Source organism: Canis lupus, chromosome 25, assembly GCF_003254725.2.
Source record: "Canis lupus dingo isolate Sandy chromosome 25, ASM325472v2, whole genome shotgun sequence".
Lineage (NCBI taxonomy): Eukaryota > Metazoa > Chordata > Mammalia > Carnivora > Canidae > Canis > Canis lupus.
In genome coordinates, this window is record NC_064267.1 from 7,928,791 (window position 1) to 7,955,656 (window position 26,866).

The 26,866-nt window shown below is 37.0% G+C and overlaps 1 protein-coding gene across 8 annotated transcripts in view; it reads right to left on the bottom strand.

Annotated features, from left to right (window-relative positions):
• Positions 1 to 26,866, bottom strand: part of FRY (FRY microtubule binding protein) — a 428,614-nt gene that overhangs the window by 121,222 nt on the left and 280,526 nt on the right. For all 8 annotated transcript variants that reach the window (XM_049101157.1, XM_025462552.3, XM_049101154.1 and 5 more), the window contains 8 exons: positions 24,844 to 24,947; positions 24,255 to 24,363; positions 22,475 to 22,561; positions 15,652 to 15,823; positions 14,211 to 14,343; positions 10,393 to 10,500; positions 2,494 to 2,752; positions 1,019 to 1,201 (listed from right to left, as the gene is read on the bottom strand). In XM_049101157.1, coding sequence (XP_048957114.1) covers positions 1,019 to 1,201; positions 2,494 to 2,752; positions 10,393 to 10,500; positions 14,211 to 14,343; positions 15,652 to 15,823; positions 22,475 to 22,561; positions 24,255 to 24,363; positions 24,844 to 24,947 — 1,155 coding nt within the window. The remainder of the gene's footprint in view (positions 1 to 1,018; positions 1,202 to 2,493; positions 2,753 to 10,392; positions 10,501 to 14,210; positions 14,344 to 15,651; positions 15,824 to 22,474; positions 22,562 to 24,254; positions 24,364 to 24,843; positions 24,948 to 26,866) is intronic.

Here is a 26,866-nt window from a genome sequence, read left to right on the forward strand (position 1 = left end):
CTTATTATGTCATACCCTGAAACTAATATAATGTTGTATGTAAGTGATACCTCAATAAAAAAATTATACAAAAACAAAGTTGTGGTTGGTGGAAGAGAGCAACATAGGAAAAATGTTCTTAACACAATCTTAGTAATTATTATCATTCCTATCATAGAGACTTAATGGAAGTTTGTCAAAATACAGCATGTCTTAGACATCCATTTACCAGATACTACAGATGTCCTAAAATATATTACAAAGCTACCTGAAGAAAAGTGAACAGAAAAGGACTGTGATGAATTAGAAAATATTTGATAAAGACGATGACCATTTTGTGGAACAGAAAACCAAGTTCAGTGATTTAAAACAGGAACATGGAAAGTAGGATTTTTCTAAAGAAGTACGTGACATAAAGAACTGGTCCTTCTTTCATCAACTTAGGCAACTTTGATTCAGCCACCTGTATTGGCAGGTGATGAGCCTTAACATCTGAACATGGCAGACAGCACTTGACCAAGCATGGAGGTTAACTGGCCGATCATGTCTAATAATTGGCTTACTTCTCCTGTCTCAAGGGGACATATTTTCTTGTGATGCCATTTTAAAATTATTGAAATTAAACAAATTTCAGTTAGCCAGACTGTTTGATACCTAGATCATTTAAATGAAATGATCATTATTTTCTCAAGTTCACTCTTTAATAGAAATGTAATAATGTCTTCTTAATTTGATGTATGCTGAACATTATTCAGGAAAATGACCTACAGCTTAATCTTAAAATTCTTCACTTCTTAACAAAGGACCATCTCTTAGAGAATCAAGAATGGTCTTTCCTATTGCTCTTAGAATTTATGAATTATCTTTTGAAGATCAACAGTGCTATTTCATAATCAAAAACTCATGGTGAATCAAAAGTTATTTTTTGACATCACGTGTGATATGAAAGTACATAAAAATAGCAATGCCTTATTTACATGTTTTAATCTCAACTTCAAAGAAAGAAGTGAATTAGTAAATTCAGAAGGATAATCCATACCTCAGGCTGTCCCAGGGCAACAAATAAAGCTCGAATTTCCTTGAGTATTAAAACAGACAGTTTGCGTGTGGCCACCTGGAAACTGCAGAGTAAAACCAGAGCAAAGCCTTCCACAGCGTGAAGAACACTGCAGTGGGGGCCTCGTTCTGACTGGATTCTGTGACTGGAGCCATTTGCAATTAGCTGTTGGGCAATAAGAACACATTTGATATTTAGAAAAATAACAGTGAAAGAAGAAACTACTCATATGTGCATCTTTGAGCATGTGTGACCTCATAATATTAAAATTAATTGCAATGGCTTACAACCAGACACAACTCTAAATTCATAATTATTCATGACATACCATAGAACCCTTTTTTTGTTAGATTAATTGTTACTCTGGAATACCATCAACCATCTGCTACCTCTGATAAGAAATAACTTTCAAAGGCTATTAATATTGGTAAGAACAAAACTGCTTCCATCCATATACTACTTGAGATTACACCATAAATTTAGCCGAAGTGGCCTAATTTGTTTTGACTCAGATTCCCTATGGACTTTTGGATACCATACAATTGAATTTTCAAACATTTCCTTTCTAATCACACTTGCTTCCTTGTTTCTTGAGTTCGATTTTAACCTAGGTGTGTGTACATTTATGAGATAGGTTCTGAAAGTTCCCAAGCCACAACCAAGTGAGCCTAAAATAAAAGCAAGCTGGACAACATGGCAGATTCCACATCCATTTCATTTTTCCTTTGAGGAGCACACATAACTCTTGTTTTTCCACCTATTAGCCTTTAGCATGTTTACAATCCAAGGAAAGAGGAATGATCTAGAATCTGGGATCCTGGCTATCTCCTCAGTGCTGTTGTACTTCCCTGAGCCTCCATGTGCCTCAAACTCTCACTGGTGCTCTTCCTCTGCCAGGCCCTTTCTCCATCTGCTCATTGCCAGTGTCAAGTCACCACTGCCCTCCTCTGACAACACTTCTCCATAACCTGCTCTTCAAATTTTAGCATTTAGGACTGAGGTGGGAAGGAATAAAAAAAATCCTAAGTCTGCATTTTCTGTTCTGTGGATATTGGACAATGCAATCAATGGGCTAGGAAAACAACAAAAAAACTGGTGGGTTACTAACTTTTAGATATGCATGTCCACATACCGTTCGATATGCATATCCATACCCAGCTCTATATCCATGTTTATAATCACCTGTTCTTAGGGATTTATAATCATAACTCTCTGAAAAAAAGCAATTTCTATTCCCTGAATGGCCTTTTGAATGATGACAAATCTAACCTGATGGCATAGCAACCCTGAGTTTCTTGGTCACAATTTATACAAGATGGAAAAATTAAGGGCCACCATCAGGGAGAAAGTTCCTAGGTGGCTGGAAGTAAGAACTCCAAAGGTTCTCCGAGCTGCAACTTATTTATACATACATGATATTAGGGAATATACATTGGTGGGAAGAGTGCGAGAATCACCTCTGAATTTCTGATCTTGTTGGCTTGTTCATAGGCTTTTCCATGAGTTTGTATGACCAGTTTCCATTGGGTGAGCAGCTGGAGCAGTAACTTCAGGGATGAATCAAGGAGCGTATGATGCATATCATTGACTTCCCGGAGTAGGAAGTTGGTAAAACCAAACAGTACATCTTCCCTCCAGTCTGAGAAGTCAACAAGTAAACCCTGAAGGGAATTTTGTGCAATATGTCGCAGCTCATCGTCCATATGAATAGAGAGCCTGTGAAATGAGTAAAAGACAATAAAAGCCTTTATTAACTTTTCTTCTAGATCTGTGATGGAACAAATACAGCTCTCTGTTTTTATTTGGGTCTCAAAAATGGATCACCCTCTGGTCTATTCTTCATTCAGCTTCCCTAATGTTGACACCTTATACAACCAGGGTGGCTTTATCAGAGCTAAGGAATTAACCTGGGTGCAATGCTATTAAGTAAACTATAGATTTTATTGAGATTTCACCTGTTTTTCTCTAATGTCCTTTTTTCTCTTTCAGGATTGAATCTAAAATATTACCTGACATTCTGCTATATCTGAATACTTTTTAATACAATGTTGACTACAGAATAAATTAGTATCACACCCTATCACTTAAGGACAGTAAAATTGAGAAGCAAAGAAACTAAGGGACTCACCCAGAAGTTCAGTGAATTAAGGGTTAGATCAATGGTCTGTAATTGGTTTTGTCCCACCAAGGGATATTTGAGACATTATTGATTGCCACAACTCAGACAGTGCTACTGGCATCTCTCTAGTACATAGAACCTACTGATGTGGTTAAACATCCTAAAATGCACAGGACAACTTCCCTACAACAAAGAATTATCTAGACCAAAATGTAGATAGTGTCAAGGTGGAGAAAACTCAAGTCAACTGAAGAATACCAGGGTATTGGTAGCATAACCTAGAATACTATAGTAATATTAAATCTTGACATTGGTATGAGCCATCACAGTTAATGTCATGTTTTATAGATTCTTTTATTCATTTGGATTCATTTTATTTAAGAAACAAATATTTTTGAGACTCTCCTGAAATTCAGACACACAACCCTTCAGATATGGAGTTCAGTATGGCATGTCTATCGGGTGAGGTGCTTGCAGAAATGAGGGGTGAAATGGTGCTGGAGAGGAAGCAGGGGTAGCTCGGGGAAGTGTCTGTGGGCCACCCTGGAGGCAAAACAGTGGGGAAGTAGTTACGGGTATGTGCTCTGGAATCAGAATGCCCATATCAGTGTCTTGCCTCTGTCACTAACTACCTATGTGATCTCGTGCTAGTCAGTCAATGGCTCTAAAGTCTCAGAGTCTCATTTGGAAAATGAGGACAATAAATGTACTTGCATTGCATAAACTTGTGAGGTTCATGAAGTTGACCCGCATACAATGTGTAGCATGCGTAGCACTCAGTAATTGATAACTATTTCTGTGGGGAAAAAAATGAACAGTATCTTGAAAGTTGTAAGGGAAATAACATGATTAGATTCACATCTGAAAAAAAAAAATAGGCAGGAATATGGAGGATGCCTTGGAGAAGCAACCAGATTTGGGGCAGAGACAAGCTAGAAGGTCACTGCAGTGACTTAGGCAACAAATGGAGTTGGGGGACTGACCCAAGGCAGAGGGAGAAATAGAAAGGGAGACAATTCAAAGGTACTGAAGAGATAGAATTTCCAGCACTCAGCAGCCTGGAGGCGTTCAATGTCAGAGAAGAAAATGGCTGAGTCACTGGGGGACCCCACAAACAGGGCAGGTATCATCCTCAACGAAGGGAAGAAAACACTGGGATCCAGACTGGTGTAGGAACTTGCTCAAAGTGCAGGATTCCAGCCCAAGACTTCTAACTCTTAAGCCAGTTTGCTGCATTAAACAAGTCTGGTATAGTCCTCTGTTTTTGAATAAACATGATTTTAAAACTTGAAAAGCAAATACCTTTCTTCTTCTCTGAAGCATAAAGCACACTAATTGGTCCACATTTGACAATATAAACCAGGCAAAAAGCTCTCTAATGAGCAGATATATATCAAGTCAGGGAAAATATATTTTCTGTTCCAAAAGCAAGTGATGTTCAACAAAGATGCTGAGAAGGAAGATCTAAGCTGATTTTTTCAGGTTAGACTTTAGCCGCTAAGTCTAGAGTTCTTACGGGGGTCACAGTTGCGAAAGGAAAATGTAGAGATCTTTACCCTGGGCTTCCAATGAAGGACTGTCTATGGCAGAAATTTACAAGCTTTCTTTGTGTTTCAATTGGCAGCTCTATTTTTTCCCCCCAAACCTTTAAGTATAACTCTACCACATAACACACAAAATCTGAGTTGCAACTGAGGAAAGGGACTGAAGTCCACCCATTTGGGAGGAGACATTGCCCTATAAGCACCATTGAGTCATTTTGCAGGTTTAAAAAACACTAGTTTATTTAAAAAAAATAAAACAAAAAAACACTAGTTTATAAAAAAAAAAAACACTTGAAGTCATCTTCTCATCTTACGTTCATTATTTCTATGTATTATATTTATACCAATCTGTGGTCCTGAATGTTTTAGAGAATAAGTTTCTATAGATGATGAACCACCTTTAGGACAGGAAGGACAGGTACCCAATAAATATTAAATGATGGTAACATGCCAGTGCAGAGGGTTCTGGAGGCCCTGTTTTCAGTGATCTAGAGGGGGTGAGTTGTGTGATCACAAGGGCATGTGCTATTCCCACAAATTCTTATTGAATAAGTAAGGATTTGTGTTAAAAGGGGGAATAACCAGAACTTAGCAAGGCCACCTTCTTGGTTGGTCAGATTAGACAAATGGCTTTCAGAGGAAAATACTTTCATAAAGATGAGCTTCAGATTAACATGGGATCAGTTTAGTACTCTTGAGTAATTTTTGCTGTGGGCAGGTACACAAATCAGAAGGGATTGACTTCAAATTCAAAAACTACATCCAGAAGAAAAAGATCCATTAGGAGAAACAGCCTCTTCTAACTATGGCAGAATAAACAAAGGGTATTAGGAAGATATGGGAACCCACTGCCCTATAACATCGTCAAGGGCAGCAGACACAGTTTTAAAGTCAAGCCCAGGAGACAATGGTTTTCAAAAGGAGGGATCTACTGACAGGTGGATGGCTAGCCTTTGGAATAGTTCATAGAAGTGGAATGTCTTCTATGCAGGTATGAAAGAATGAACTTCCATCTATGCACAGTGTTCTGAACTGCATTTCAATTAAAATAAAATAAATTAAAATTAAGGTAATTAAGTGGTTTATTGAGGTAATATATGCAGTTGAGACTATAGTTATCAGTTAGCTACTCAAAGTAAACAGCCACCTTCCACTATACAGATATAGAACGAAAAGTGAATGGTAAATGGTAAACAACAGATATTTTTCAGGTACCCCAGAAGATCATGGAATTGTGTATGCCTTAGCTCATAAATTGCCACAAATTAAAAGGAGACACTGCATAAAAAGTATTTATCTGCCTCAAACCAATGACATTTGTCATTGCCATTTGGCTTCAGGAAAATTCTGTACATTTGAGCAACCAACTTTACTTTTTTTTTAATTTTTTTTTTGATTTTACTTTTCTGAAGTTCAAATCACCTTCTCTGAAATAGGAATAAATATGTGCCCAGCTTTCTTAACATAATGTGTATGAAAACGCATTGTATATCATGGCATAATCTGTTATTCAAATGTAAAGATGCCTAAAAACAATAACTAACATTTGCTGAGAGCTTACTGTGTTCTAGGCACTATGTGAAGTGATTTATATGCATTATTTGATTCTCACAACCTTACAACAAATTGTTCAAAGGGGAGGCCTGATGCTGAACAGCATATGTAGCCCTGCGGGAAGTGACAGAGGACAGGAGCCTCTAGACTGTTGAGGGAAAGGTCCTTCCTGTGGTCAACAGACAGAGCAGGAAACATTTGGGAGGACAGTAAGAGAAAAATGATGCCTGTGGCCAAGGACATGAGTAAGCTCCCTCCTATGTGGAGAATCTCGGGAGCACCCAGACAACTGGGAAAGGGTAGGCTCTGTGAGAGCAGGAAGGAAATCCTCCCCAGCGATCTTGCCATGATACCAGGATCGCCTGTGTAACTTCCATGAAGTCTGAGTAGAAAGATTCCCCAACCTTGGCCATTAGAAGTGGGCTGAGCAATACACATAAAATCAGAAATGTAGTAGCTTGGACAGAGGAGTTTGCCAGTTCATTCCATATAACACTATCTTGCTAAACATACTAACAGAAGTCTGAAGTTAGAGTGTCTGTGATATTTAGCCGTTACCTGAAATGTCAGGAAGGGGCCTTGGGGGAAAGTCAAGTGGGATATATCCTTGAAACTCCTTATTCAGGAACTGAGCTGGGCGGGGGGGGGGGGGGGGGGGGGGGGGAATGACCCGGCATGAATGTTGGTCTTATTTTGCCAGTTATAAAGAAAACTGTGGGGCACCTGGGTGGCTCAATCAGTTAAGCATCTGCCTTCAGATTAGGTCATGATGCCAGGGTCTTGGGATTGAGCCCCACATCACCTGGGAGTCTGCTTCTCCCTCTCCCTCTGTCTCTGCCCCTGCTCAAGCTCGCTTTCTCTTCTCTCTTTCAAATAAAATCTAAAAAAAGAGGAAAGAAAAGCAAGTTTTCTCCAGTGACAATATACCATGGATGTAACCAAGAGACATCTGAACAAAAATGTCTCATATCTCTTAGACTAGACTGTATGTATATTGTCTCAGGAGTCAACTCAGTCCAAATGTGAATGGACTATGGGGGAATAAGGTAACTATAGATTTGAAAACCACATTTATTGCTGTTGAATTTCTTCATTTTGTTCTCTGACCTTCTCAAGGAGATCTGAGAGGTCAACAGGACCCAGTATGTAGGTCGAGTACTCCATTATCTTTCTCTTGAGGAGAACAGCCTCAAGCTTTTTAAAAAGTTTATGGAAAAGGCCTCTTCATTGGCTTCCCATATAAGTACAGTCATCTTCTTGATTTTTAAGCCTTGAACTCTGAAGAATGTTTATTTACTCTTTCCCCTCATAAAAACAGTAACCATTGCTTTGAGCTCTGTAAGAATGTACATAATAATAAACACGATGCACCATAAATAGCATTGACATTCCAACCATGTCTAACAGAATCCCTTCTGGCATGCCTGGCACCATGGTCTACAGATCCAGGCGTCACTGGATTTGGTGATCAGAGTAATTCCAGAGGAAGAGTCTTGTACACAGAGTCACAGCGAAATAGCCTCTGAGATTGTACCTGAATGCTGCATGACATTTAAAAAACTTAGTATTTCAAAGGCCGAGTGCACATCACCATCACCAATTAGAACTTCACTGACATCAGGGAACTTTCTTTCTGCTTCAATTTAATGGATAACTGCTTTTTTCCCTGCTGACATATTTTCCCCGGGATTAACCAAAGTGCACATCTATGAAAGTGCACATGTAGCCTTCTCAATAGTCTTATGAGATAGGCAGTATTATTCCAATTTTATCAAGGAGAAAAGTCTGATTAAATAATTTGTCTAGATCACATGGCTGGCAAAATGGCAAAAGCAGAGATGCAAAATTTAGGATTTCCAAAGAGTTCCATTTCATTCTCATTTTTTGGCATTTCCTCCAAATCTCTCAGATGGTACTCTCTCTCTCTCGTTACCTAGTGGCTCACAGGTCATGAGGAGAGGTCTGCTGTCTCTTAATTTCTGATGGCCACATCTAGCCTCTTTACTCAGCAACCTCTCCCCTGTGCACACTTGACTCCTATTTACCCACCCCCTCCACTGCTATCCCTGCACATCAATGGGCTGCTCACTCTTACATTTCTGGGTACCCTTCACACCTGGCATCTGCCTCTCAACATTTCCTTACTCTGTCTTAGCCAGCATCTTGGGAGACTCAATATTATGGTATCTTAGCCTCCTATTCTGCAGCTTCCCCCACTCCCAAAGCACCATGTTTCTTATTCTTTGGGAATCTACCCCTTGTTCCTCTTTAAATCTTCTCACCCAGAGCTGGAAGCCCCACTGTGACTCAGGCTTACATTTCCCTTTTTTCTGCTCCTTCCCCACTTCCAGTGAATATTCTCTTCCCTCACATTCTCGTCCTTAGGCTGCAGCAAAAGCCTAGGCTGCAATTTTTTAAAAACTTTATCATCTTCTTAAAATACATCCCAAACATGGAATGGCAGAAAGAAGAAGGATCCACAGAATGTAGGTTGCTGATTACAGGAAAGAAGAGGTTCCAGGTAGCAGTGACCAAACCCAGCTAGAAGGCTGGATGGTTTTGGTCAGAGAGCAACAGGGTTTGAAACCGTGGTTTTCAAAGTCATGGTCAACCTCACAATCCAGCACTAGCCTGTGCTAGTGATGACTGGCAGAAGGAAATGGACAGCTGTGTTTATGTTTGGAGGACAGAAGGCTGCAAATGATACTAACTGATCTCAGGGAGTGATCAATGGGACTTTCAACCGGCCGTCCAGAGCAGAAGGTCTGATGACCACAATAACCAGGAGCATGATGCTCCTCAGAGATACTCTGAAGCTGTGGGGCAGCCTTGGTGGTCTGCAGTCATGTGGGACGAGGGCTTGGGTTATTTCATTTGAATATTGATGGATATAGCCCTCTCCGAGGGGTAAACGAAGTCATGCGTAATGTATTTTTCAGTCAGCATTAATATTTATTATCCTTCTCTGGGCTCTCTTCTATTCCACCATTATCAGATTAACCAGCCTAAAATATTTTTTATCACATTACTCACTCGCTTAAAACTCCATCGGTCCAAATGTCTCAGCTAATAGTATAGATTAGCTGAAAATCTACCCCTACAGTCTTATTTCTAGGTCTTATCATTGGCTTTCTAAATTTCCTTTCTTTCTTTTTCTTTCTTTTTTTAAAATTCAAATAATTAAGGATGATTTTGTTCTTCCTCATTCCACTTCCTTCATGCACCCCATATTTCTAATGATTTCATATTCTAAATTGCTTTTAAGTAATGTCACTTTTGATTTTTAATTAAAGACACATGTAACTGTCAACTAGAACTTCAGATCAACATGAGAAAAACAACACATTTCAGTAAAATGACCTCATTTTGCTCAAAGCAAATTAACTTGAGGTTCTAGTTGAACGGTGCATTCTCACGGACAATGTTGGGAGGGTGATAAATATGACTTTTGGCAGCTTCCCGAAGCACTAAAATTAGCTAAGGATCCCTATCATGTACCTACCTTCTTGGCCCCCTGGAGGTCTGTGGGTATCAGAATGGGAATCAGACCCTAAATGAACTCTTCTCCAGGCAGACTTACGTCCTCATTTCCCGGCCCCACCTCTGTGACTTTGCTCATGTCACTCTTCCTTCCTGAGTCCTGTTTCAACTTCCACCTTCTCCAAAGACACTGATTGGCTGACTTTCTCAGTCCCCAGTAATTCCCCTCTCCACCGAACTCACATGTATCACACTTTTTGTGCCATTAATCTGCACAATTTCAGACCTTACATTGTTAGTTACCTTATGTGCTTATGTATTGGCTTCTATATTGGATTTTAAGCCCCTAAAACATTGGGAACAAAAACAAAAAACATTTTTTATTCCTCCTTGCCTATCTGTAGTTCTGACAATAATGCCTCATTTAGTAAATATCTGTCAGTTTTTAATAATCATTCAAATTTCTTTCTTTCTTTCTTTCTTTCTTTCTTTCTTTCTTTCTTTCTTTCTTTCTTTCTTCCTTCCTTCCTTCCTTCCTTCCTTCCTTCCTTCCTTCCTTCCTTTCTTTCTTTCTTTCCTTTCTTTTTCTTTCTTTCAGGAATCATGACAAAGGATTATGATCAATTTAATCAAATACACCCACGGCAGTTCTCACTTACCTCGCCAGCAAGTCAATAAGTTCAAGTTTTGACATCCCATCGGGAAGCAGTCGAGGGATAGCAGCAACACAGGTCCTGAAAAGATCTATTTTTGGCTTTCTCTCACCCCTTTAATTTAAAAACAAACAGGTCAAAGGCTATAAAAAGTTTTTAAAAAAATCAATCAAATATGTGACAAAAGACTAGAATCTATGCCTTCTGAATCACTGTGTGGTGTTTACCGCGTATTATTCTCAAATGTTTCTGATCTTTATAGCTTGGTCAGTTCTAAGAGTATTCACAAAGATTTGAGAAATGCCAATGTCACCAGAATTCTATCATACAGTTTGCCATTCATTTGGTTCCACGGAGTTTGGTTCCTGTGGACTGCATTTAAAACACTGACTTCACTAGCATGCTAAATGCATCAGCATGTAACACATACATTGCACTCATTCCTACATTCAGCATTTAAAAATAGGATTTTTAGCATATACAAAGAATAGTGCCTCTTATAAGCATGACATCTGGAAGCTTCTCTCCCTAGTGAGTTATGCTTCTACTCTAGAGTCCACATTGTCATTTAAAAAATTAAGTGTTTCCAAAAATAAGTCTTTCTAATGTCAAGTAAAACCCTGAAATGTATATATAATTGTGCATTCAATTGTGATTTTTAAAATTACAATGATGAGCCTGACCTCTATGGAGATTCCTTCCCTCTTTTTATTGTCTTGAGAAGATAAATTAAGCATTTATATAATTAAATAATATAATATATAATAAATAATAATAATATATAATATATATAATATATAATATAATATATATAATATATAATATATATAATATATAATATATAATATATTATAATATATTAATATATATTAATATAATATGTAATATATTAATATATAATATATAATAAATAATATATATTATAATATAATATATTATAATTAATGTCTTCTATATTATGTTGTAACATCTGAAGGAACACTTAATTTTTGATAAACTACTTCGATTTTTAGTTGTTTAAATAGGTAACTGATTCTTAATCACATATTTTATCAATAACCTTTATGAAAAAACTAAAATACCCATCAAATCCTTCAAGGAACTTAGATAATAAAATATAGCAACATATTTAATTAAGTTCTGATAATTCAATCTTCTGAGAATATAAAACTGTCATGAAATTAGTGCTATTGTAGGACACAAATACAATGATGAAAATGTAAAGTAGTATAAATTCTTGGGATAGTAGCTGTGGTCAGGATAGATATGCAGCAAGCAGAATCCACCCTCCCTATAATCAGACAGCAATTCTGCTCTGTGACATTACTTTTTAGCCTGACTTTGTCTAACTCTGTTTTTGCAGAAAGTTGTAGGATTATTTTCTTCCCTTTTCCATGGTCCTTTCTGCATAGAGGACTGGAGAAGGAGACATTGCACAGTGGTGTTTAATCAGGTGAAGGAAAGAGGAGTCTTCAGGTGACATCCTCAAATAGCTGTACTGAGTGATGGCTCCTAGTTTTTCATTTGCAACGTGGTGAGTCCTTTAAATAGTTCTCCTAGCTTGCTCACCAGATGTTTTGAACAGCTGGGATTATTTTCATATTTGTTGGAAAACAGATGACCCCATTGACCTGAATTTGTAAGGCAAATTCTGCCAGGCTTCCAAGCTGATAAAAGAAGCCTAGATTAGAAACTCTCATAGGTACATGATTTCCTTTTATTACTGTAGTCCTTGCTCTCTGGGCTATTAAAGATTTATTTATTTATTTTAGAGAGTGAGAGCAGGGATAGGAGTGGGGGGAGTGGCGGGGGGAGGGAGAGAGAAAATTTCAAGCAGGTTCCTTGCTGAGTGAAGAGTCTGACACAATCCTGAGATCATGACCTGAGCCCAAATCAAGAGTCAGACACAACTGAGTCATCCAGGCTCCCCTCTCTGGGCTTTTATAGGAAGGAAGTGAATCCCCCAATAACATCATTTTATTAACAGATATTGTTATTATTTGCTGTCATGTATGACAGAAGGGATGAAGAATGGAAATGAAGCAACCATAGAATGCTAATGTTCAAGTTTATACCTCAAGAAGGATGCAGGAAAATAGAGGACTGAATAACAACTCCAATGATGGTTTCCATTAGTATGGTGTGGACCTCAATACATAAGCATTTGTTTCTCCCAAATGCTTATGTTGCTTTAATGTTTCTTTTTGTCTTTGGAAAATGTAGCAATGAGTTATTTCTCACTGGAGGATCTGTCTTAAAATGTAGCAAGGAAAGTATTCTAGCTCTATATTGGGGTCTTAAGATGACTGAATAGGGAAAAGTAATGAAGCATCTTGGAAAACCTTTAAGGTATTGGTTAAAATACAAACAAAATGTTTACACTTCTATTTAAACCTGTATCTTTTTTTTGGTTTTGAATATATTGTTTCGGTTCCAACCCTATCTTACGATCTCTTGATTAAAAATATAGTTTTCCTTTAAAAGTCTTTCTTTACTATTTTTAGGGGAAACAACTACAATGCAGAAGTTTTAAAAGCATTTCTTGTATCCTCTACATTATCAATTTAAAATTGCTTTAATATATTCAAAAGGTATGTACTAATGAGGGTAAAGGTTGCTATCTAGCAGCTTGTGAGGTAAGAACTGGAGCTGGTGACAATACATCTAATGTTACTCATCTTGGTCAATTTCAATTTTTATGGTTATTTAGGGTGAAACCTAAAGCAATGTGATCACTTAAATCAAATGAATGGCAAGCTGCAGGATAATATATGTTATATGATCCCATTTTTGTGCAACAAATACATATCTTGGTTTTGACATAGGGAAAGTTCTGGAGGGGATCACACTGCATCAAGGAGGGTCACAGATATCAAGTGGAGCTCTGAGGAGGGGTTTTCATTTTAACTTTATATACTGCTAAAAATGCATTTAAAATAATTCTGTATGTTTTACTTTGTTTATTATGTATTGCTTTGTTTCGCCATACTTCATATTTCACATGCTGCCACTCTAATAAAAATACACACCCACGATATGAATTTTCCCCATATCTGACTAACTGTGGTATTTAGAACTGAAGATGCTGAGGAACAAAGGAGGCTTTCCCAATTATATTTTTGGAAAATTATGCCACAGGTGCCAAATAGAATTTAATTCATAGTCCAGCAACAAAGTCTGAATCTTCTTAAAAGGTAAAGTTGTAACCTAATCCTAGTTCCTGCCATAATGAATCAAAAGCAGCAAACTCAAGTTGTGTGAGTTTCTTCTGCAGAACTCTACGTACAAAGCTACATCTTAGAGTTTGGCTAAGAACATTTGATTTCTACATTCAAAACTATAAATTGTTTTTGTTTTTAATATCCCATATTGCTATGACAGTTGCCTAGAGATTATTAGGCACATTTAACTCTCACAATTCAGAAATGGTCACTAGAAAAAGTGAATTTGAAATTTATAAAGATGAACTGTCTGTAAACAGGTGATGTCACTCTAGCACACAGGCTGTGACAGAGCTTGGTAGCAAGATACCACTTCTGACAAACGTGGACCAGTGAAAGAGTCTTGGGCTCCATTTTTCAACTTACTGGCATAATGATACTTGAGATACAACCAAAACAGATCAACCTCAGGTTTGACCTTACTTTTAGAGTCAAATACTGTCAAAAAATATTTTTACTATCCTTAATAACTCTTAGAACTCTGATGCTAGGAAGGGGAGAATAAAATACAGAAAAAGTGGGAAGAACAAATGAGAAAAATCTTTGATGGTACATTTTGAGTAATTAATCCTTCATTAAAAACTTAGCTTTCACTGTACTCACGTGATCATGTCTTCAGGTTCTTTATTTAGCATCTGAACATTCGTTAGCATCATACACCTTCCTACTTCTTTATCAAGATGCCTTAAAATGTTGTCCACAGCTTTTCGTACTTGAGAGTAATATAATGACATGCCTAGAAAACATGCATTATAGCGACATCTTTGACTAAATCCATCAAGGAGTAAAATCCTAACCATCTATGGGTCAATGACTTCAATAAGCAGATCCTAACTCAATCCCTTTTCCACAGAACTGTTAGCATAGTGTTCTGAACTTGCTGGGTGCTTACCAAATAATCATTTAAATTTTATAAATGGGAATTCTAATACTTAAGAGGGATTATTTTCAGGAAGAGTTGAATAAAAAAGAAAGTCTTACTTTTGAATTTTTATGCTTTTGGATACTACAGAAAATTCACCGTCATTACTGATTGTGTGAATAAAAATTCTCATTTGGGGGTAGGATTTTAATAACTTTATTCTCAAATATATGTGTGAATTTTTTTAGTAAAATAAACAAAAATGACTCACATCATAAATTTTAAAATGAAGGAAATATATTTTAGCTATAGTACTTTTACTTCTCTCATTTAATACAGGGTCAGTGTCCCACTATGGAAAACAAATATGTATAGCCTATGTATTTCATGTATGTATATGCATTTTATTTCTTTACGTATATAATACAAATGAAAAGCAAATTGCTTTGTATTTAAAATTTGTACTTTAATAAAATAATATTGATTATTTCAGATGATTATATCTTTCTTTTCTTTTTTTTTCTTTTTTTTCATTAAATCTTTCTGAACTCATTTAAGCATTGTCTATTTAAAAACAAATATTTTAAAATGAAAAGTCTCAAGTTTCCTTCAGGTCTTTGACATCAAAATTATTTTAACAAAGGTTGTGGTTGGTTTTGAAATTCTAGTATTTGACAAGAAAGAATTCATCTCTTTGGGTTAAGATAGCTAAACTAAAAAGAAAATAATCCTATGTAGGCTAAACCCACATTATAACATGGCATGTGTGGGATCTGGAATGTTTAAAACATAGATTAAACTAATTTTACTGAAAAAAAAAAGAAAGGAACTATAAAAATGAACGAACTAACAAATGAATATTTATATGGTCGCTTTATAAACAGGATTATCTACCAAAGGATACAGCTGGCTTAGAAATTTACTGTAAAATGTAGATAATCAATACTAGGAGTTTGGAAAGACCATGATAAAAGTCTAACATTTAAATGGCAAAATGTTTACCAGGAAGTTCCAGAAAGTTTAAAGGGCAGTAAAACAAAGCACAGCATGAATCAATCAAAACAATTAATGTTGGAATGCCTCACCAGTTACTTCTATAAATTTTTTTTTTAGCAGCACATCTCACTAAGGGTAAGTATCCATTGGTCATTAGAGGGGCTCTAACACATCTTTGAAACCCACCTATCATTTTGGCTTCTTCTTCAGTTAGCGTTTTACTCAAATATGTTTTCTTCACTCTCAATGTGTTTCCTGATGGGAGAACAGCTCCTGTCACCGGCATGGGAGGCTCACCATCTTTCTGCTGCAAGCTATCAGCTATTACTAAGAATGCCCGTAAACCAATGTTCATTCTCTGTAAGAGATAATGTGCTCTTGATAAAAAGAAAAACCCAATTATTGTAGTTGAATTAAACCATTAGTCTTTGAGAGAAGTTAGCATGGCTTGCTATCCAGATTAGTATGAGCAAGTAATTTAAAAGGCACAAGACGGGCAGCCCCCGTGGCTCAGCGGTTTAGTGCCTCCTTCAGCCTGGGGTGTGATCCTGGAGACCCGGGATCCAGTGACACATGAGGATCCCTGCATGGAACCTGCTTCTCCCTCTACCTTTGTCTCTGCCCGCCCCCCCCCCCCCCCCCCACCTCTCTCTAATAAATAAAAAAAAATAAAATCTTAAAAAATAAATAAATAAAAGGCACAAGACTTTAGGCCAAACCTATGAATGTAAAATTGTGGTTTCTGTCACTGTTTCTTGGTGCATCACAAATAAACAACCAGAAAGATTTTCATCCCACTCAGAGGGGATGTTTGAGATGGTCATACTCCTGCTGTTTGGGAAATCCTGGTGCACCTCACAGGGCACAGCAGCCAGCCTCTGAAGCAGCTGTAACTAAAATAAACTAGGCAAATGAGGGGCTTATATGTCCCCTGGAGGGAGAGAGAGAGAGATGCCACACGTGTTAATTCACAAAGACCTAATGAAAACAATAGGAATTCCAATGTGAATCACAAAACAAAAATGGCCTGCTCTGAATTGCCGGATGATGACTCCATTCAAAAAGACTGGCAAGTTTGACTTCTCCCTCTGCCTGTGTCTCTGCCTCTCTCTCTCTCTCTCTCTCTGTCTCTCATGATTAAATAAATAAAATCTTAAAAAAAAGACAGGCAAGTTTGATAATGAGTTTTAAAAATTCAGTGCCACTGAACTTGTTACTTATCAAAACACGTGAGCTTATAAGAAGAAATGCCATTCTGGGCCAGATTGTTATCTTCCTCGGGCTCAGGTAAGGCATAATATTGGCTTTGCAAAATGACTCAGTGAGTTAGTTGCTACCAGCAGCAATGTCTTAAAAGGTCAGAAGGTACTAAACATCTGTACTTCCTTAACAGCCACGTGTACCACATGTATTTATACCCTTATTTTCATGAAGTAATACATGAATACATATTATATAAAGTAATAAGTTTCTGTCACTGTTTCTTGGTGCAATTGCAATTCTGTAGTGTTTCTAATGTTTCTAAAGTAGGCTACTACCTACAGCAGCAAATAATACTTATCACTACCAACAATGATAATCTAGTTACAATTTAGTGAGTCCCTAAAATGTATCCAGAATTGCTCTCTTGCTCATTAACTCTCACTTTTAAAACAGCCATGCAAGGAATGTATAATTAGTCCCATATTTCAGGTGAGGGCCATATAAGTAGCAGGTGGAAAGCTGTACATGTAAGTCAGATTTGTCTAAATTGTCTATTTTGTGGCACATGATTACATTCTATAACAAAAAGTAATATAGACTTCTATTGATTTTAAAACTATTTATTTAAGCCTTAAGGAATAATGATATTTCAGCCAGGATTTGGTGAATATTTCTCTGGCTAATTTGTACCAATGCAATGTGTACTTTATGGTTTTATAGCCTTTAGTAATATTCTCTTTCCAGTTTCTAGAATGAAAGAATATTAACTTTAAAAAATTCAACTATGTATGAAAGTTCATTCATTTACTCATTTATTTTAGCAGTTCATGAACTGTGTTCTACGCTTGTATATTTTTCTCAAGACACAGCAATGTTTTGGGTGAGGAAGTAGGAAATGCAGTATCAGTAGAACAACCCTGGATTGACGTAAATGGTCAAGCGTTAATTATTTGCAAGTGGTATATCCAGTTTATGAACCACCCTGGCCAGTTTTCTCAGTTTTCCTTCCCTCTGGATAACACTAAGGGCAGAGGTAAGATTGGATAGTTTGGGACATATATTTTCAACTTAATGTTATAAACAATTTCTTTTGGTATTTTATATAGTTCTGTATAATATCTCTCTCTTTTATTATTTGTCTGGTCTTAAGAAATTACTTAACTTTTCCAAGTCCAAGTCCCAGCTTCCTTTCTATAAAAGGAGGGTATTAATACCTACTGATCATACAGGGTGGTGAGGAATAGTGCCTGAAAAGTTCTTGTTGGTAATTATATATTTGTAGGTTAGAATCTTCACTTTATTTTTTTTTTAAGATTTATTTATTTATTCATGAGAGACAGATTGAGAGAGAGAGAGGCAGAGACATAGGCAGAGGGAGAAGCAGGCTTCCCACAGGGAGCCTGATGCAGGACTCGATCCTGGATCCCATGAGCCAAAGGCAGATGCTCAACAATGAGCCACCCAGGCGTCCCTCCATTTTATTTTTTAATGTCAAGTTTATTGAAACATAATTCACACAGAGTAAAACACACTGTTTTCAGTTGTACAGTTCTTTGAATTTCAAGAAACCTATATGGTCAGGTAACCGCTATCACAGTCAAGATATAAAATTATTTCCATCATCCCCAAAAAGTTCCCTTGTGCCTCTTTACAGTCAGTATGTCACCCAACCCACCATCTGACAATCATTATCTAATTTCTGCCTTATTGTTTTGCTTTTTTCTGAATGGAATCAAACAGTACATAGCCTTTTGTGTCTTTCTTCTTTCATTTAGCATTAAGTTTTTGAGATGCTGCAAAATTGGTAGTTTGTTCATTGCTGAATAGTATTCCACTGTACTGATGATGTGCAGCTTGTTTAGCCACTCACCAGCTGTTGAACATGAACTGCTTTCCTATTTTTAGTGACTAGCTGCTATAAATATTCACACAAACCTTTTTGGGCTTTTGGAGTTTTAATTTATTTGGAACAATACCTTGAGGTAGAAATGTTGGATCATACGGTCAGTGTACGTTTAATCTTAAAAGAAACTGCCAAACTCTTTTCTAAAATGATTGTCCTTTTGCATTCTCACCAAAGTCGTATGAAGTTCCAATTGCTCCATATCCTTCTCAGTGCCTCTCACTATGGTTTTAATGTGCATCTCTCTAATGACTAATGAAGTCGAACATCTTTTCATAGGTTTATTGGTCATTTGTATTTCATCTTTGGGGAAGAGGCTCTTCATTTTGCCCACTCAAAAAATTGGGTTGTTTATTTTCTTACTGTTGGGTTGTGAGAGTTCTTCATATTCTGGATACAAATGCTCTTTCAATATGTATTTGCAAGTATTTTTGCCCAGTGGTTCTAAATCTTAATGATGGTGTATCTCTTAATGTGCAGGCATTTTTAATGTTGATGTTTAATTTATCAATTTTTTCTTCTGTAATTTTATGATTTTTGCATCCTAAGAAATTTTTGCCCACCCAAAGATCACAAAGATTTCATCTTCTATTTTATTCTAGAATATTTATAACGTTGGATTTTACATTTAGGTGTATAATTCATTTTGACTTAACTTTTGCTTACTGTGCAAATTCTGGGCCAAAGTTCATTATTTTGCAAGTGGATGTCCAATGGTCCAGCACCATTCATTGAAAAGACAACCCTTTATCCACTGAAATAACTTGAAAATGTTGTTGAAAATAAATTGATCATATATGTGTGGATCTATTTATGGATTCTCTATTCTGTTGATTGGTCTTTACATTCACTCCTCTGACAGTATGATACTACTGCAGCTTTACAGTATTTTTGAAACCAGGACATGCCAGTCCTCCAGTTTTATTCTTCTTTTTCAAAATTATGTTGGCTATTCCAGTTCCTTATATTTTCCATATAAATTTTAGAATCAGTTTATTGATTTCTACAAAAAATGCTATAGGGATTTTAATTGGGATTATTACTGGGATTACAGATTAATATATAGATTAATTTGGGGACAGCTGACCTTTTTGCAATCTTAAATCTTTTGATCCACAAACAGTATTTCTCTCCATTTATTTGGTTGTCTATGATTTTCCTCAAAACTTTTTGGTTTCCAGTATATGAATCTTACACATAATTTGTTAGCTTTATTGATAAATATTTTGTTTTCATTGCTATTACAAATTGTTCAATTTCTAATTTTTTATTATCATGATATAAAAATACATTAATTTTATATATTTATCTTTTTTTTTAAAGTAAGCTCCACACCCAACATAGGGCTTGAATTTACAACTCTGAGATCAAGAGTTGCATGGTCTACTGACTGAGCCAGCTAGGTGTCCCTATATATTTATCTTGTATCCTCCAAACTTTCTAAAATCATGTTAGTTAAATAGGTTTTTTTGTAGATTTTTTTGGTTTTCTACATAGGCAATCATGTTGTCTGTAAATAAAGAGAGTTTTATTTCTTCATTTCCAATCCATATGAATTTTATTTCTTCTTTTTGCCTCTGGGACTGGCTCCAGGTCCATGTTATTTTAGGTGAAGGCAAAAATGAGACAAATGGATGACCTAGAAACTTTTCACAGATGAGTAAATTCTTATGACGATAAGAATGCCTTATAGGAAACCATCTTGGTCTGAACTAAAATGAGACATTTAACTGGAAATTATCTAACTGTTGAGTGGTGGTGCACTATAGATTTTGTAGTAAGAGAATCCTTTCCATCTCTGGGCCTTTTTCCATATACTATTTCTAAAATATTACTTAAGGCACAAATTGAATATATTCCTTGAGAAACTGCTGTACAACATATTTTATCAAGTGTGTGACTTCTGCTTTATAGACTATCCTTGTGTGTGCTATTGAGTGGGTTCATAAATATGCTTTTAAGTTCTAATTCCCAACTGCTGATAAAATCTCCCATAACCCTATAAGCTCAAGAAAAATGGGAGAAGATATTCAGTATCTTTTTGTAATTTTTTTTCTTTTTGTAATTTTTAACATTAAAAACCCTATAATTCCAATTGCTCTGCACAAAGAGGTTAATTAATCACTGACTGAGGAGGTTTTTTTTTTTATTTTAAGATTTTATTTATTTATTCATGAGCGACAGAGAGAGAGGCAGAGACACAGGCAGAGGGAGAAGCAGGCTCCATGCAGGGAGCCCGACATAGGACTCGATCTCCTGTCTCCAGGATCACACCCTGGGCTGCAGGCGGCGCTAAACCGCTGTGTCACCAGGGCTGCCCTGACTGCGGAGTTTGAGGGAAGAACAAGGGGTAAGTTTCATACTTGGTGATAATTATGGTAGCTTTTAATATGTTATTTTTAGACTAATAACCTGGAAATTCTGAGGACTATTAAAGATGTTAAAGCCATGACTCCTGAGAAGTGAAAAATATTCTGAGAAATTTCCCAGAAGGACAAAACTCTTTACCATTGGGTGTTGGGCATCATTCTAGCCCAAATGCTCTGGATTTGCAAAGAATTTGTCCCTCTCTCCTTGGCCCACTGACCCTGGATGCAGCTATTTCATAGGACTGCTATATCATTAGACACCAGACAAAAACTCCCAAACTCTGATTTTGGGGCTCCTTCAGGTGTCCTTTGATACATGGCAACCTTAGCACCAAGGAGAGAATATAGGGTGTGTGGGAAAAGGTATAAGGATACCAGGAGACCTGGTTCCTTGTACTGCTAACCAGCTGTCGATTTTGACCTTCTGTCATTACTGACAGAATGAAGAAGTCAGACACTATCACAGTGAAGATAGGAACCTTTTTTTTAAACAAAAATTTTTTTAAATTTATTTATGATAGTCACAGAGAGAGAGAGAGAGAGGCAGAGACACAGGCAGAGGGAGAAGCAGGCTCCATGCACCGGGAGCCCGATGTGGGATTCGATCCCGGGTCTCCAGGATCGCACCCTGGGCCAAAGGCAGGCGCCAAACCACTGAGCCACCCAGGGATCCCAGGAACCTTTTTTTTTAAAAAAAAATTTCTATGGTATATTTTTGTTTTTTTGCTTAAGAGTCTGTAATGTCATAATATCACAATTTTTCCATGAGGTGGTTGAGAAAAGTATTTTGTTCATTTTACTAACAAAAAAGCTGACGTTTAGAGAGATAAATGTCATATAGCTAATAAAAGTGGTAGAGACTGTGCCAAGTGCAAATCCAATATTGCTGTCTTCTGGTTCAGTGTTCTTTCTACAATATCATAGGGAAAGGATTGCAAAAAGGTAGCTTGCCAGGCAGAGTTCTGTTGGCCCACAGTATTTTTAAAGTTTCTCATTTGGAGAATGAGAATGTGCTTCTCATTTGGATAGGTCACTCCAACTGTGTCATACCCATCATTTCCATGATCTGCCTGGCCCTTGAGTTGTGATGCTGCCACAAAAACATATATTCATACATGATTCAATTCCACTAGATTTTAGTATTTTATTACATGTATTCATTCTCTGTTTCACCACTTCCCAATACTCAACTTGTTAATCTGCATCAAATTAGTTAGAAGTACTGACTATTTAAATATGTATTGACTAAAACAACCTGACTTGTACTGGCAGATTATCTTTCTGGGCAAGCTATACTCTATTATAAAAGAACAGAATATGGTAGCATATCAACCTGCCATCATCCGGTCTACTCATCCAAAATCTGACTTATGAAATTCCATCATCTATACTATTTAGTCATATAACATGGACAGAAACAAACAGAAGACTTTTTAGAGAAATGACCTTTGCCCTATTCTCCAAAGTTGCAAAGCAAAGGTATATCTCTGTCAATACATGCCCTGTGAGAAGTACATAAAATGATTATTCATACCTCTGGATTGAGACTGAAAGCTTTTGCTGGTTTTCCCACACAAAGAAAATCAAAAATAATTTCTTTCATTGCAAAATCTAAACGTTCCTGTAGTGAAAAAGAGAAAACAAAACAAAGATGTTAAAATACAAATTCAACATGAAATGTCTATTTTCATTAGGCACCAAACAGGTGGCTGCCAAAAGAAGCAAGATACTGCTCAATTGTATGCATTAAGAGATTCCCTGAAGGAAGATCATGTCCCCTGGAACCTCGGGTGAAGGTTCTGTTTTCATGTGGTGTGTAAAGATGCTTTCATTATATAACATGTGGAATTAGCCTGTAAAGCATGGAATGGCTAATGACAAAACAAAAAACAAAAACCAAATGCCCAAAAATGAAAACCCCAAACATTTGGAGTGTCTGGGGCTTATTCACAGTCTCAACACTTCCTGCTTGTGTTGCAAATGCTAATAACTTCTTGAAATTCAGTTTAAAATGTATTTTTAAAAATACCACTGCAAAATGACCATTTTATCCTATTCTCTAACATTTCACATCTTTTGGCTCATATTATAATGGACAATTCTGCAAGTGAAATGAATAATTAATAAATAAGATATACTATGGCTATTTAAGTAAGAAAGTATATGCCAGGTTCTAATAATTTGAGACAGTAGCTACTATGATATGATAGGTTAATTTTATACAACATATTTCAGAATTCAAACTATATTTTCAGCCAAATGATAACTACATGCAGAAAAATCACATTAATTCATCTACCTGCAAAGCGAGTAATGTCTTTTCCCTAAGTACACATATTACAGAAGCATCTCATTATACCAAACACACAGGGAGATATCAAATATTAAATAGTCTGTGAAGTAACAACTGAACCTTTCATCTTTATATCAGTATCAATTGTACTTAACAGTATTTTCATGCCTATACTTTTCCTTTACCCACACAGGCTTCTGAAGTACACTGGGCAAGCATTTAATCCACATTTTATAAAGAAACGAAAGAAAGATGCTCTCTGACTTGCTAAGGGTATAGAGCTGGCTGTGGCAGAGGTTGAACTGGAACAATTATCTTTTCCCATTGTTCCGTAAATCACAAGGAAGCCAAAGTTGGGGTATAACAGTTTCCCATAAAGTGTTTTAAAAAGTAAAAATCTTGGGTATAAACAGTAAACTAAATATTAAAAACTATGTTTATTATTATTGGACCCAGATTTTAATGAAACTAGTACCTGTAAAATTCTTAGAAAAGTTCTTGGCAAAGTGTAAGTGCTTAATAAATGCTAATATTCCTATTTTATTCTTCTTTCTCATAGGGCGAAAAAGCATTTTTATTTACTCTTCAAATTTCAATATCTGATTTCAAAAACCAAATTGATTTCCTCCAAACATCAGTCTCTTTGCTTCCTCCTGACTTGCAGAATCCAGAGCAGAGACTAGAAGTCAAGAGACCCTTTTACTAATAGGCTCTGCGACCTTAGATGAGTCACTTAAACTCTTTCAGTTGCTCATTTGTCAAATGCTGAAAATACTTGATGTACCTATGTCACTATTTGTTTTGAAGCAAAAAAAACCAAAAAAAAAAAAAACCAAAAAACAAACAAACAAAAACAAACCCAAAACAAAACTATGTGTGAAAACACTTACAAAACCATTCTGAAAAGTCTTTGCACATAAGATATTACTTTAGACTCTTCATCTGGTAGTATTTCCTAGGAAGGAGACTGGCCACTTGAAGGCAATTAGATCACTCCCACTGCCAGAAGCTTCTCCATTACCTGGGCAATGAACTGGATGATTTTCACAAAGATGTTCAGAGGCATATCCCTTGGCACCACACCACGGGACCCTTTGGGGAAAAGTGTTGTGATGATGGTTATAAGACGGCTGAAAGATAGGGAGAAAAAAAGAGAAGACAAGCAAGATTGGCTGAGCTCCAGTTCTGAAAGGGAAAATGGCAGATGTTTCATTTTATCTAAGTATCAGAGAGAATTCAGAAAAAGAAAACAAACCACTTCATTCCTTTTTCATTAGCATAATTACCCTATGAAAAGTTTTTCCGGAAAACTAAGAACAGTTGGAAAATTATAGCCATTTGCTTTGCTAACATGGTGAATGCAAGCTTGGACATGGAACCTCCTGGTCCTGGTACAGGCTGAAATTTCTGTAATGGGCTGCTGAGCCAATGACTAAGGAAAGCTTGAAAATGTCCTTATCACTTAGATCTTTTAGAAACTGTCAACTTTGAATAGTTTCTAGTTTGGTGAGTACAGGTATCAATAAAACAAAACATCCTCTTCATTGGCTAAGAAATGGTTACCATTAACTCGGTGATGTAGTTACCATTAACCCAAACCACCTCCTTACCTCTGAGTAGCTGTGTTGCTTTCACATTTAATTCGAATCATGTAAACCCAAAGTAATCTGTACAGAGATTCCAGTGCAACTCGAGCCATCTTGGGGTCTTTATTCTACAACAGAAAATAGGATGTAAGATAGTGTTATATTTAAGATTTAATTAAGCATAAGTGGGAAAAAAAGTTAAATAGTAATATATGGAGGTTATTCTTTTCTGAATGCCTAGAAATGCAGATCCCCACACCTGGGTGGCTTAGTGGTTGAGCATCTGCCTTCAGCTCAGGGCATGATCCTAGAATCCTAGGATAGAGTCCTCCTTCAGGGTCCTTGCAGGGAACCTGCTTCTCTCTCTGCCTATGTCTCTGCCTCTCTATTTGTGTCTCTCATAAATAAATAAAATCTTAAAAAAAAAGAAAAGAAATTCAGCGCCCCTACAAGTCACCTGCATCATCTGGGACTTATGGGTTATTTGCCTTCAGGTGCCCACTGGGTTAATAATCAATGAGGAGGGCTCTAAATAGTCATGAGGACAGGACAGAGTTGTTCAGGAGGAAATCATGTCATTCTCTCCTTTGCCAAGGTGAATACCTGAAATTGCCTTCTTCTTCCAGCCCTGGGGAACCTGTATTCTCTAGCACTAAGAGAAGAATCAATCTCTTCTTTCTATTGTTAATTATGTGCTTTTTGCTTTGATTCCCCAAGCTCCCCAGCTCCCCATTTCATTACCCAACCAACATTTGTTGAGATGAATGTGTACTCAGCAGTATGTTAGAGCACAGGACATACAGATAAAAGATAATCCCTTTCCTTAAGTTGTTCACAACCTCTGGGGGATGGGAGATGGATAGTAAGCAATCAACTCTTAAGGCAGTAAAAAAACCTGATAGGGACAGGAGCTAGAGAATAGAAAGAAGGGCAAGCTATGGAAAGCTCAAGGGAGGTCAGAAAAAATTTCCAAGGGCAGATGAACACTCAGATGAACTTGACTCCATTCATTTACTCATGTGTTCATTCAACCAAACATCTGGGTGGCTACAGTAGGCTAGGTACTATGCTTGGCATAGTGTAAAACTTTGAACAGTGTAGATAGAGGATGGGAAGGAAGAACACATGGAAGCTAAGAGAGCTGAAGAATATGGGTCATGTCTCAGAACCTGGGAACAGTTAATATGCCAATGCATAGGGCCAGGTGAAGGGGCAGTGGCTGATGAGGCCTGTGAGGAAGGCAGGGGTCACATGTGGGACGCTACATGCCAGGCTCAATAAGGGGACCATGGTTCTTATGATGGTGACAAAAAGCTACTAAGTCCCTGCGGGAAGACCCTGCCTACATTGTGGGGAAAGGAGTAGAGGTAGGGAGACCAGAGGCTACGGCAGAGCTGCTGGCTTCCGGGCCATAACAAGCCAGAGAGGAAGGAATTGATTCTTTTCCTACTGTCCATCTTACTTGAATTACATTCCTCTTGATTTAAAAATCATCGACTGGGTGGTTACCCTGATGCGTGTGGGATCCAGGTAGCATTTCTTGGCATGGTATATAACCAACCAGTCAATATGTAGCTCTAACCTACCTTTTCTGCCTCCTTTCCTGCTACCCTCCCACAAGCTCCTGAAAGTCTAACTAGGCTGTGTTCATTCCACTTACATGTCAGGAGTGGGTTTCCTCACCCACTGCATCATTTTTTTTTCTAGCAGGTGAACCCTTCTCCTTCAGTCTACTTGACTGTCCCCCTCTTTTGTGCAGGCTCCTTGGTTCCTCCCCAGGCCCTCAATCCCATACCACGAAAGCTAACTGTTTTTGTCCTGAGTATCTTCTGACCTTTATACAACCTCTAGTATACAGGCTTCTTTAGATGTCTGAAAGAAAGGGTCATTGTTCACCTTGACATCTATTAGAATTCCCGCCATTCTTCAGGAAGTCAATAAATGTTTGCTGAACAGTCTTTAAATGCCATTCTTAACTTTCTCATACTTTTTTTTTCCTTTTATGTGACTTCTCTTCCTTTATTCATTTATTTATCTTGTCATAATT